The 13075-nt window shown below is 41.7% G+C and overlaps 2 protein-coding genes across 2 annotated transcripts in view; one reads left to right on the top strand and one right to left on the bottom strand.

The window, feature by feature from the left end:
- tnfaip8l1 (tumor necrosis factor, alpha-induced protein 8-like 1) overlaps positions 1 to 3293 on the bottom strand; it is a 12072-nt gene extending 8779 nt beyond the window's left edge. Inside the window, exon 1 of the mRNA XM_080535884.1 lies at positions 3131 to 3293. The gene's annotated coding sequence lies outside the window, so the exon portion shown is untranslated. The remainder of the gene's footprint in view (positions 1 to 3130) is intronic.
- A 1661-nt stretch (positions 3294 to 4954) lies between these two features.
- On the top strand, positions 4955 to 11966 carry cope (COPI coat complex subunit epsilon; the record flags this gene model as incomplete). The annotated part of the gene is made up of 10 exons (XM_080536085.1): positions 4955 to 5056; positions 5504 to 5566; positions 6212 to 6312; positions 6628 to 6780; positions 7389 to 7442; positions 8335 to 8416; positions 8896 to 9051; positions 10172 to 10240; positions 11034 to 11108; positions 11424 to 11966. 10 exons carry the CDS (start codon positions 4955 to 4957, stop codon positions 11475 to 11477), a joined length of 909 nt encoding a protein of 302 aa, XP_080392211.1. The 3' UTR covers positions 11478 to 11966.
- Positions 11967 to 13075: the final 1109 nt, after the last annotated feature.

The raw sequence follows: 13075 nt of genomic DNA on the forward strand, positions 1-13075 counted from the left end.
CTCCTCTCCTCCCCTCTCCTCTCCTCTCCTCCCCTCCCCTCCTCTCCTCTCCTCTCCTCCTCTCCTCTCCTCTCCTCTCCCCTCCTCTCCTCCCCTCTCCTCTCCTCTCCTCTCCCCTCCTCTCCTCTCCTCTCCTCCCCTCTCCTCCCCTCTCCTCTCCCCTCCTCTCCTCCCCTCTCCTCTCCTCTCCTCCCCTCCCCTCTCCTCCCCTCTCCTCTCCTCTCCTCTCCTCACCCCTCCCCTCCCCTCTCCTCTCCTCTCCTCTCCTCTCCCCTCCCCTCCCCTCTCCTCTCCTCTCCTCTCCTCTCCTCTCCCCTCCTCTCCTCTCCTCTCCTCACGCCTCCCCTCTCCTCTCCCCTCCTCTCCTCTCCTCTCCTCTCCTCTCCTCTCCTCTCCTCCCCTCTCCTCTCCTCTCCTCCCCTCATGAAAAGTTACGTAACAGTGGAGGTGCTTAATATCAGAGGAGAGGCAGTGCTGGGAACTCAGTTTAGAGTTAGTGTGTGTTTGTGTATGTGTGTGTGAGTTTGTGTATGTGTGCGTTTGTGTATGTGTGCGTTTGTGAATGTGTGCGTTTGTGTATGTGTGCATTTGTGTATGTCTGCGTTTGTGCATGTGTGTGTTTGGGTTTGTGTGTGTATGTGTGCGTTTGTGCATGCGTGTCTGTGCAGCCAGACACTCTCATCCTCCCACACGTCTATCAGGGGTTGTGCAATACCGTACGCCTGTGGTGGTGGGGGGGGGTAGAGGGGGGGGGACCCTTCACTCATAAACCTCCTTTTTTATAGTCTTCTCAGATCTGCAGGCTTGCTGTGCAATTAATAATTAACGCAGCGGAATAAAATGGATCACAGATTAATAATGCATGCCGCCAATTTGAAAAAGATACACCGCGGTTACAGAAGTCTGCCATGACGCAACAGGTGAGACAGAAATGTGGCCCGGGAAGCCTAAACTCTCTAAATAAAAGACAATATTTGGACAAGAACAGGCCTATATTAAGTAGAGTACACTATAAAACCCGCAGGTGATAGGGCCACACTTCTGCATAGCCAAAGACAACATGATTGTTAAGTGGCGCTTTGCATAAGCACTATAGTATAACCTACTGACTATTTGTTTCTGGATTGTGTCTGTAAATAAAAGCCGTAACCTGGGTGGTGCTTCGATAACTGCAGATGACTATTACATGACTAATACATGACTAACTCCCCTGTTTACGACAATGGCACCCCCCCATGGATTCACAAGAACATTCATATAAAACTCCTTTGTTAGATAAGCAAAGAAGTATTTTATTTATTAACAGATCTCTCACTCACTCACACAGCTAAAAATGAACCCTGACATACAAACCATTAAGATTATATAATGATTAATTAAAGCACTTTGAGCTGCAACGTTTGCAGGAAAAGCGCTATACAAATAAAGTTATTATTATTATTATTATTATATGGCCTACTTTGGCCTTTCAGAGAGACATGCACAGATTGTTTCACGTTTCCTAGGCAACCCCAGAGGCTGCTGCCTGGCCAACTGAACTTTGCAGTCCTGTAAAATTGGGTCAAACATCCTCTCAGCTCTTGTAAATGAGTTACTGTCCGTCTTCATTCTTCACAGGCACACAATACTACAATTCAATCCTCTAGGACAGATTGAGAGGATGAATTTATGACAAACAAGTTTGGCAAATGTACTGTGGCCAGGGCAAAGAAAGTGGACCTAAACTCACTATGAGCTGTTAACTGTAAAGTTGTCTAACTGTGACTTGGTTGTCAGCCACAGCCAACAAGCATAGCAACACAGAGAAACAATATAGGTCAGTGTGGGTAGCAACAATAAATCATTTTCTCCCTGTCACAGGCTACTGACATTTTAGCTTAAGATGTTTTTAGATACTAAATAATAATAATATTAATAATATATTTTTTTAGAAGTGACGAACTTTACAGCTCTGCGTGATAAAGTGTTAGACATTTTAGCTTAAGATGTTTTTAGATACTAAATAATTATAATAATAATATATATTTTTAGAAGTGACGAACTTTACAGCTCTGCATGATACAGTGTTAGACATTTTAGCTTAAGATGTTTTTAGATACTAAATAATAATAATAATAATAATAATAATATATTTTTTAGAAGTGATGAACTTTACAGCTCTGCATGATAAAGTGTTAGACATTTTAGCTTAAGATGTTTTTAGATACTAAATAATAATGCTAATAATAATAATAATATATTTTTTAGAAGTGACGAACTTTACAGCTCTGCATGATAAAGTGTTAGACATTTTAGCTTAAGATGTTTTTAGATACTAAATAATAATAATAATAATAATAATAATAATATATTTTTTAGAAGTGACGAACTTTACAACTCTGCATGATAAAGTGTCTACCTGCCAGAGAGAGCATAGGCCTACACAGTAAGGTTATTAATCATCTAACTTCAAACACATACAAGAGTATGAATGGCTTGTTCAGAAAATAATTTTCGAATCTAATTCGATAAAAAAAAAAGTTAAATTAGACCTAAACTACAGCTTTTAAAGGACATCCACAACCTACATCTCAATAAATGGACTACGTTTCTATAGACTCACGTCAGTCACGTCAGAAATGACACCTGTCAATCAAAAGAAGGATGGTCAACATTCAAGGGAAATCAAAAACGAATCTTCTGGGAGAAGAATCTGCATTGAGATGCCAAATTAGTTATTGTATCAAGTCATTTTAGCTTAAGATGTTTTTAGATACTAAATAATAATAATATTAATAATATATATTTTTTAGAAGTGACGAACTTTACAGATCTGCATGCAAGTGTTAGACATTTTAGCTTAAGATGTTTTTAGATACTAAATAATAATAATAATAATAATAATATATTTTTTATATATTTATGATTAATTCTTCCTTTAAGAGGACATTCCACACTGGCCAGTAATCTGACCACGTCCCACACCATTATGCATGCTATTTTGTTGTGGGCTATTGTATTGCAACTTGTTTCCAGCAAAAGATTGGTCAAGCGTCAAGATCTTGATCATTATGTTTTGATTTAGGAGTGAAATTGAATAGGGTTGCATGCATAGCAAAGCATAGCATGCATCTCCTGGAGTTGAACTTACCTTTCGTTCAGTTCAAACCGGATGCGGGGCTCAGTGAGTACAAACTGCAACAATTTGGACAAATTAATCTAGTCTGCAAAGTCTCCAGTCTTCATTATGGCAACAACCCCATGGCAAGTCCTTCTTTCACAGCATGATCTGACGGAGCTCCCTTGTTATTCTAGAAAAAAAAGCCCTTCTCTTACACATAAGTGTGTTTTTGGATCAGGTACTGGCTGTGTGTAAATAATTGAAAGAGTGGTTTCTCCTTCTCTCCCTGTTGAGATCGGTTACAGGAGTTTGTAACCTGACCCCTGCTCTCCGAAAAGTTTAAAAACTTGAGGGACTTGCCCAAACGAAAATGCCCCAGATTGATGTTCTGTTTGACCAATGGACGAGCAAAATTCCCAGATTGATGTTCTGCTTGACCAATGGACGAGCATCCGCAGAATGAAGCGAGCCAATCGCAGCAGAGAGAATCGCCTGTTCTAACTTCCACATTCCCAACCCCCATTTCCAGTAATTATCCTCCATCTAGGTCCCAAATCCAAGGCTGAGAGTTTCCCAAAGGAAATGGTGTGAGGAGAACAATGAGCAGGAACTGTGGGGAGTTTGTTTAATGCCATAAACAAAATGGGGCAAAATAGACTATACACAATTGTCTAATGACATAAGATTCATTCATTTGACCTAATTAAACGAACGTTGCCTAGAAGGTGTCTAGGGTGCCTAATGTATGGATGTATCAAGAACTGATGTTTGTAGCGCACACACACACACACACACACACACACACACACATCGATTCAACTCAAGCATGATTGAACACAATAGTGCCAAACCGACACAACTAGTTCTCTCTCTCTCTTTCTCTCATTCACACACACACACACACACACACACACACACACACACACACACACACACACACACACACACACACACACGCACACACACACACACACACACACACACACACACACACATCGATTCAACTCAAGCATGATTGAACACAATAGTGCCAAACCGACACAACTAGTTCTCTCTCTCTCTTTCTCTCATTCACACACACACACACACACACACACACACACACACACACACGCACGCACACACACACACACACACACACACACACACACACACACACACACACACACACACACACACACACACTGATTGTGAAACCAGACATCCCTGAATAGGTGTTTCACAGGATGTTTGCTGGCCTGTCCTGCACAGCGTTCTCCCGGTCTGTGAATGACTGGGCCAGGAATTCCGGAGTGGTTCATTGTGTTTTATACAATCAAGACTCATGACTTTTGGGGCTTTTATGGCATATGGATAATGAAAATTAATGATTTTCAGGCCTGCACATTGTCCATTCATAAACAAAAGCCTACTACCTTCAAGGCCTACTCATAAACAATAACAATAGACAGCCTCATCTGTTTTTACTCTATCAAACCCATTCATCCATAACATTATTGTAATTTCATGCTTTTTTGTATTCATTTTTATTACATTATAGTTTACTGTGTAGGCCTAGGCTGGAGGCTTGTCTGGGTTAGGGTTAGAGCGCCCTCTACTGGATGATGTGAGTAACAACAGACAGAAATATATGATGGCCTGTAAAAACTCCATATCCCACACGCCATTGCGCTGAAATGCGTAACGGTGACGCAGAAAGTGCGACGTTAGAGCGCCCTCTACTGGACGATGTGAGTAACAACAGACAGAAATATATGACGCCTGTTAAAACTCCATATCCCACGCGCCATTGCGCTGAAATGCGTAATGGTGACGCAGCGAGTGCGACGTGGCCAGGAAATCAATTCTGTCAACATGGCGGCGCAACAAGGAGACGTCGACGAGCTGTTCGATGTCAAAAACGCATATTACATCGGCAGCTATCAACAATGCATCAACGAAGCGCAGAAAGTGAAGGTAATTAATATGTTTAATGTTTAATAAACCATTGTTGTTAAATGTCCTACGGCCTGTGGTCTTTCAAAGGGGAACGTTTGGGACTGTGGTAAGCTAACACCTTAGGCCATCTAGGGTCACTTTTTTGTTTTGTTTTTATGATTGAATTAATAAATTGAGGCTCTCTCTGTCTCTGTCTCTCTCTGTCTCTCTCTCTCCTCTCTCTCTGTCTCTCTGTCTGTCTCTCTCTGTCTCTCTCTCTGTCTCTCTCTCTCTCTCTCTCTCTCTCTCTCTCACATTCTGTCTCTCTCCCTCTCCCTCCCCCTCTCTCTCTCTCTCTCTCTCTCTCTCTCCCTCTCTCTCTCCCTCTCTCTCTCTCTCTCTCTCTCTCTCTCTCTCTCTCTCTCTCTCTCTCTCTCTCTCTCTCTCTCTGGTATTAAACTTACTGACACGTTTCGTCGTTTGCAGCCCTCGACACCAGAGAAGGAGGTGGAGAGGGACATGTTCCTGTACAGAGCTTATATCGCCCAGGTATCTTCATTCATCCTGGCATTGCCACGTCAAATCAATACATTCATGTCTATTCATTCATTCATTGTATCCACTGTTTACTAACTTCGCTGTCATTGGTGTTATATTGTTATCCATTAAATTCGTTAGTCTGTTCCAAAAGTGTTGCACGACATGTTTGGGGGGGGTGGGTCTTTCTTGGCAAATGTCAACTGCCACCTAAGTTAATTGAACTCTGTGGTCACTTCACCCAAAACCAAAATACCCCCCCCACCCCGCACAGGTGAAAAATATATGCACAGGGGCAATTATTTTGAATACAAATTAAAGTGACAGGTTGTTACTGTTGATGCTGCCATCCTAAGTGTGATTTGGTGTTGGTCTTACATCACTTTGTTCAGTATTTACATTGTTTTGCTGTACCATTCTCAGCTGATGGGGCGGCTGTGGCGCAGGCGGTAGAGCTGCCATCTAATGTTCTCAAGGTTGGCAGATCGGCGGTTCGAGCCCCGGCTGGCCACATGTCGAAGTGTGACTACTATGGGATCTAGAGCCTTCAGTCAGTCAATGGGTGAATGAGAGGCCGTTGTAAAGCGCTTTGGATAAAGGCGCTAATATAAGTGCTGTCCATTTACCAAGTGTCTTCCACGTTGTGTGTCTTTGCAGAGGAAGTATGCTGTCGTGATGGACGACATTAAGCCCAGCTCCTCTGCTGAGCTCCAGGCTGTCAAGATGTTCGCTGAGTATCGCTCCAGCGAAAGCAAAAGGTCAGAGTTCACACTGTCTATCCACTAGTGCTAGTTGTAATAATCAACCGGGGGCGGCTGTGGCGCAGGAGGTAGATTCACAAGGTTGGCAGTTCAGCGATTCTTGCATGGCAGCTTGCCGCCATTGGTGTGTGAATGTGTGTGTGAATGGGTGAATGAGAGGCCGTTGTAAAGCGCTTTGGAGCAGCAAAAAAGGCGCAGTCCATTTACCATTTTGATGACTTCACAAGATGACTGACATATTGATTGAGTTATTGCTGGGTTGATTGGTATATCAATCTAATCAACCTAACCCTGTTGTGGTTTCTTGTACAGGGATGCAATTGTTGCGGATCTGGACAAGAAGATGGCAAAGAGTGTTGATGTGGAGAACACCACCTTCCTGCTCATGGCAGCTTCCATCTACTACCACGAGATGAACACTGATGCTGCGCTGAGGACGCTGCACCAGGGGGAGAGCCTGGAGTGGTAAGAGTCAGACATGGGCCAGAGTCACTTATAATAATAATAATATTAATAATAATAATAATACATGTTATTTATGGGCGCCTTTCAAGGCTCTCAAGGACACCTTACAAGACAGTTTACAACCACGTATCAAAACATTAAAATCAACAAAGCAAAATGAGATAAAAACAGCCAAATCAGATATAACAACAAACAAAATACAGGAGATCAAACCAGGTAAGTCATTGTGAAAAGGTGTGTTTTAAAACTGGATTTGAAAGTGGTGAATCAATATTGCGTATGTTAGGGGCGGGGAGCAGAACGGCTGAAGGCCCTAGACCCCATAGTGGTCAGGCGGGCAGAAGGTATAGTGAGTTGAAAGGCAGTGGAGGATCGGAGAGTGCGAGAGGGAGTGTAGGTGTGAAGGAGTTCAGAGAGATATGGGAGTGCAAGAAAAGATTGTGAAGGGCCTTGAAAGTGAGGAGCAGGATTATATGTACAGTGTGTGTGTTCTTATTACTTATCTATCTTATCTAATTCTGTAGTAAGGGCTTTCAGAGGACTCGGTTATTTTTGTAACCCTGCTTGTAAATGTGGAGCAGTAAGAATTTCCATCCTTCTATTTTTAGCATGGCGATGACCATTCAAGTGCTGCTGAGCTTGGACCGTGTTGATTTGGCAAGGTAAGTGTGCATACACAAATGCTCAGTCAGCATTCTCTCTAACGGACAGCCTTTTAGATATGAAGTGAGTTGAGCATATACGTACGTGGGGGGTAGTGGTGGTCTAGTGGATAGTGAGTTGGACTTGTGATCGGAAGGTTGTGAGTTCAAATCCCGCCTGAAGCCACACCACTACTAGTGTGCCCTTGGGTAAGGCACTTAGCCCTCAGTTACTCCAGGGGGAATGTCCCTGTAATTCGTAATTGTAAGTCGCTTTGGATAAAAGCGTCTGCTAAATGGCTAAATTATTATAATTATAAATTACGTACGTAGCGGTTGATTTGGTGTTGGTCTTATATCCCTTGTTCAGTATTTACTATTTACATTATTTTGCTGTAAGTAAGTAAAATGTATTTATAGAGCACCTTTCCCAGACCAAGGGTCACAAAGTGCTTTACATAACAAGGAAAAATACACAATAAAACATAATACAAGAGTGAAAGCCACAGCAGGTTAAAACAGGCAAAACAAGTGAAAATAAAAACAAGTAACAGACAACAGGTGTACAACAGCATCAGCAGGACACAGAAAGACAAGCCCATGGGGCTATCCAAAAGCCTGTCTATACAAGACAGTCTTTAGCTGTTTTTTAAAAACCTTGACCGAGCCAGCTGATCTAAGATCCAAGGGCAGAGCATTCCAGAGCCTGGGGGCCACGGTTTGGAACGCTGCATCACCCTGGGTCTTCAGTCTGGCACGGGGGACAACCAACAAACCCTGGTCAGAGGACCTGAGAGACCTACTGGGGCTGTAAAGACGCAGTAGGTCACAAATGTAGGCAGGTGCCTGTCCATGGAGGGCTCTGAAAGTGATGACCAGAATCTTGAAATTAATTCTGCTGTACCGTTCTCAGGAAAGAGCTGAAGAAGATGCAGGAGCAGGATGAGGATGCCACCCTGACCCAGCTGTCTACGGCCTGGGTCAACATCGCTGTTGTGAGTGCAGACCATGCATGCTGTGACATAAGCCTACCAGGCTTGTTCACGTTTTTTTTATGCCACTCTCACCTAGCATAATGTCAACTAGATGCTAATATTTTCTTCTCTCTACAATAATATAGTGAATGTGTTTCATTTCCAATTTTCTGTGGTCAAGTTACATATATGGCCAATGGCTGTCCATAAGAATGGAGTTGACGTTATTAGGTGAAGTTTGTTTTTCTTTTTTATCACTTGAGTATTTATCGGGTTTCAGCATAGACAGAACATGGACAGAACATCATATCTACATCTTATGATAAAACAAAGAGTAAAGAAACATAGCATAACCCCTAAACAGAGGGGTAGAAAAGTGAAAAGGAAAAGAAAAAAAGTAAGAAGAAATAGAAGTTTGTTTTTCATCCTTCCAATAGAACAACCGACAAACAAACAAACAACCCACTGACTTGTTCCCGTCTCCTCTCCTTATCTGAAAGGGAGGCGACAAGCTGCAGGACGCTTACTACATCTTCCAGGAGATGTCGGATAAGTACTCCCCCACCCTGCTTCTGCTGAATGGGCAGGCAGCCTGCCATATGGCCCAGAACAAGTGGGAGGAGGCAGAGGGCGTTCTCCAGGAGGCGCTGGACAAGGTTAATACCTCCTTCCTCAGACACTCTTCCTTACACTCTAATAACATGCTTCAGATATAGCCAGGGGTGCAAACTTGTCACCTTTTAGCCGTTTTAGACGTTTTTTTTTACCTCAAAATAGGTCAACAATTTTCATAAATGTTCTTTGTTTTCAGGCAAAAAGTTTTCTGTCGGTATATTTCTGTCTTTTTGGGCCATCACCAGTTTGCATCCCTGTATATCTCAGTGATGACTGGATTTAGTTAATAGGCTACATATAGAGGTAGTTTGTATAAAGATATAAAGTTAATACTATCCTGTAGAATAACATTGTGGTGCTTTGTACGGAGGAGTAGATAGTAATAGTCCCGTTTACTTATCCCAAATGTAATGGCGTCTGTCTACAGATAGAGTAGATTGATGCTTTGTTGAGTAATTGTCTCATACAGCTCCCAACTAAACACCAATATTGGTCTAAGGATAAGGACCTGAGTTATAAGCAGAAAGCCTCAATTGCCTTTTTTTCTTTTTTACAAGTGACCAATAGATGGCGCCAAATACTTTCTTTCTATCCTAACGGCTCGGAGTTTATCCATGATGAGGAACATGTTAGTTAGTTTGAGTGTAACCACTATCTTGTTTGGATGTCACAGTGGTCATTGGTTAAACATTTACACCAACTAGTTATCTCCAACATTCTTTAATGTTGCATACAGACTATGACAGGTGTACTGTGAACAGGCCTACACAGATATACGGCTGCTCGTTAGTGTGATTCAATCTTAATGAATAGTGTGATAGTGAAGTGTGTGAAGTCGTGAGCTTAGAATGATAAGGTTCTATCTCCGTTTAGGGCAGTTCAGAGATATTGAGCGTCAAAGTTTTTACATTCCATTATGTTTTGTGAGATGGAACCTTAGTATTTTATGAATTACTAACTAAAAAATTTCAACATTTTAAAAATAACACCACACAGGCATTAATAAACACCTAATGGATCAGATTATGTAAAAAACCCAATTTTGAACAAAAATGGAGATAGAACCGTATAATTCTAACGTCACGAAGTATTGATCATCTATGAGAAACACCAAATAGTTTCCAACCTCTGACAGTGTGTGTGTCGTCTATCTCCTTCCAGGACAGCGGTCACCCTGAGACTCTAATCAACCTGGTGGTGCTGACCCAGCACTTGGGCAAGGCTCCTGAGGTGAGACTTTGGACCTGTAGCAGTTTATGAGGGATTCCTTTTCTTTTTCTTCCTTCTTTTTTTTGGAACGAATTTGAACAAGTTCTAAGTTCTAAATTCTTACAAAATTATACGTAGTCAAAATAAACGCATAGTAGTAATAATACAAAGCAATACAATAAACCTATCCCCTTTTTTAAATAGTAGGTGCTTTCACCGTTCACCCTCTTTCCCCCCCCAGCCCTTGTGGATTCTTCAATGAATTTACATCTACATATGTCATACACAAAGATACATTGACATTACATTTACTGCATGTCGGTCGTTTCTGGGGGGGGGGTGGGGAGGGTAATAATTCAATAAAATAATGTTAGATAGACGGGTAACTCCAAGTATGGCTGATGGAGAACTTTATGGGAGATTCCTGAGGATACATCATGTTTTTCACACAGCTGCTTCTCTCTGTCTGTCTGTCTGAAATGCCTCTAGCTGGGTTTATTTTTGGTTTGTTTAGCTGAGGGCGTCATCAAAGCTTCTTAATAACATACGGGTGTTCATTAAATTTGCTGATACATGTAGTATCTGATTCTGGACTTTATTGCACCAGCAGAAAGTAATAAACTCTTTAAACTCTAAGACAAAGTTCAGGAGTTCAAGGCCCTGCAATCAGCACCAGGCCAGATTGACATGATACAAAGTCAATAATCTATAGAATCTTGGCTATCTACAAAATGTTTTTATGGGAATGGGGTTCAAAGTAATCCCTGATGATAACTCGTAGGGTCAATAACTGGTCTCATGCACCTTTCTGCAGGTAACCAATCGGTATCTCTCTCAGCTGAAGGATGCCCACAGAGCTCACCCCTTCCTTAAAGACTACCTTGCCAAGGTGAGCTGATTGGATCAGTCACACACAGCTCCTCTGTCTCGTTTGTTTTGATGCAGTGCATTCTTCCTGGTTGGTTGGTAGGTCTCAGTAACCTTTTCATTGTTTATTGACTTTGATGTCCTTGGACATCGTCCAATCAGAGCATTGAACGAATTGACATTGAATAACCTTTGCTACACAAATTCCCAGTATATGTGTAAATACAAACAGAACAGGTCAGGTGGTATTGTAAGATCGGGTTATTTCAGTGCACAGCAGTGTCAATAGTTTCTGATTGATTTTTATTGTTTATCTTTTTTTCTTCTCTTCCCAAAGGAGAATGAATTTGACAGACTGTCGATGCAGTATTCCCCCACTGCTACTGCGTGAGATGCTTCCTAATCTGTTTGGACACCAAAGCCAAGACGTCAGGAACCAGTTTGGACACCGAGACATCCTGAAGACATCCTGAAGACACACTGTACACACAACCGAAGGCTCCGCGACTGCTTTTGTTTATCAGTACAACTGTCCCTAATTGTGATCTGATGATAAATCATAATGAAAATGCAATTAAATGTATGGATTGATTGATTGATTGATTGAAATTGACGGTTCAAGTGTGGAAAACTCAACTCAAACTTTATAGAGCAATATGAAACCTTCCATACGCAGCTGACACACATCTGCTTCAAACAGTTTCAAACATATTCGATTCTCCAATTGTAACACATGGAAAGTGTCGGCTTTGGTGATGTCTCTGATGTATGTAGCTAACATTTGCATTTCTCTCTTTCTCTCATTGAGAATGCCTCCTGTAACTGTTTCCTCAAAGCATTCCACTGAATTGACAATAAATGTTTTATTACCCTGTTGACACCCCAGTGTGGCTCTGTGAAATATTATAGTGGAAGTAACAGAGGCTGTGGTGCAGTGAGATTTCTGCACAACAGTTTTTAATGTTTATAATGTTCCTGTTCATAACTTCCTGCCATTCCCCGTACTCATACATACCTGTCATTTTCACTCCAGGGAACATTAATTCTCTGCACAGCCAATAATAAACTGTCAATTTCATCAATAAATCTAATTGTATTCAATTCAACTATTGAATATTATGAATTGAGTGATTGTTTTGTTTTAAAAAAAAAATCTGGCATGTTTTTATTATGTATATTATCTGCATGATTTCTGTGTTCCCTGTCCTGTTAGTTCCTGTCGTCTGCACTGTCCCTTTAAATTATATCTGGTCTTTTTTATCCCATCAGTTGAAGATAGCGGGCCATAATGACGTCACGCCACCTCTGCCTCTTTTTCTCCTCTAAACACAAACTTGGAAATTAGACCCTAGAACCTAGGCTTTCACAAGCGGTGATTGAAACACTCGGTAAAAAAAAACGTGTACTAACTCTTACTTTTATTATTGGACGCGGATAATAGGCTTTACAACCGGGCCGTGTGGAGTTATGTTTTACATTGATTCCCATTGAAAACCACCGCGCGCATTTTTCTGTCACTGTCTTGTGCCTCGCGACACACAGAGACACGTTGACCAGCGGAGGAAACCGAAGGGGGATATTCTTATTCTTTTGCTTTTAATCGGTGTTTTACTGACCAATTTTTGGGTTTTTATCGCAATATTCAATAATTCAAGGGCCACTGGTTTTGGTTTACTGGTAGGAAACATGTTCTTTCTAAACTAATGGGGAACGACGAAAGAGATGTTATATGAGGCGAATAACGGAGATTATTCGGAGATCTTGAGACAGAGTTTGACGTTGGTGGCCACACTAGAACGTTGGCCACACTAGAACGTTGGGCCACACTAGAACGTTTAGAACGTTGAACGTTCCACACTAGAACGTTTGGCCACACTAGAACGTTTAGAACGTTGGGCCACACTAGAACGTTTAGAACGTTGAACGTTCCACACTAGAACGTTTGGCCACACTAGAACGTTGAACGTTCCACACTAGAACGTTGGGCCA

This window comes from Nansenia antarctica, assembly GCF_963989245.1.
Source record: "Nansenia antarctica genome assembly, chromosome: 7".
NCBI classification, from domain to species: Eukaryota; Metazoa; Chordata; class Actinopteri; order Argentiniformes; family Microstomatidae; genus Nansenia; species Nansenia antarctica.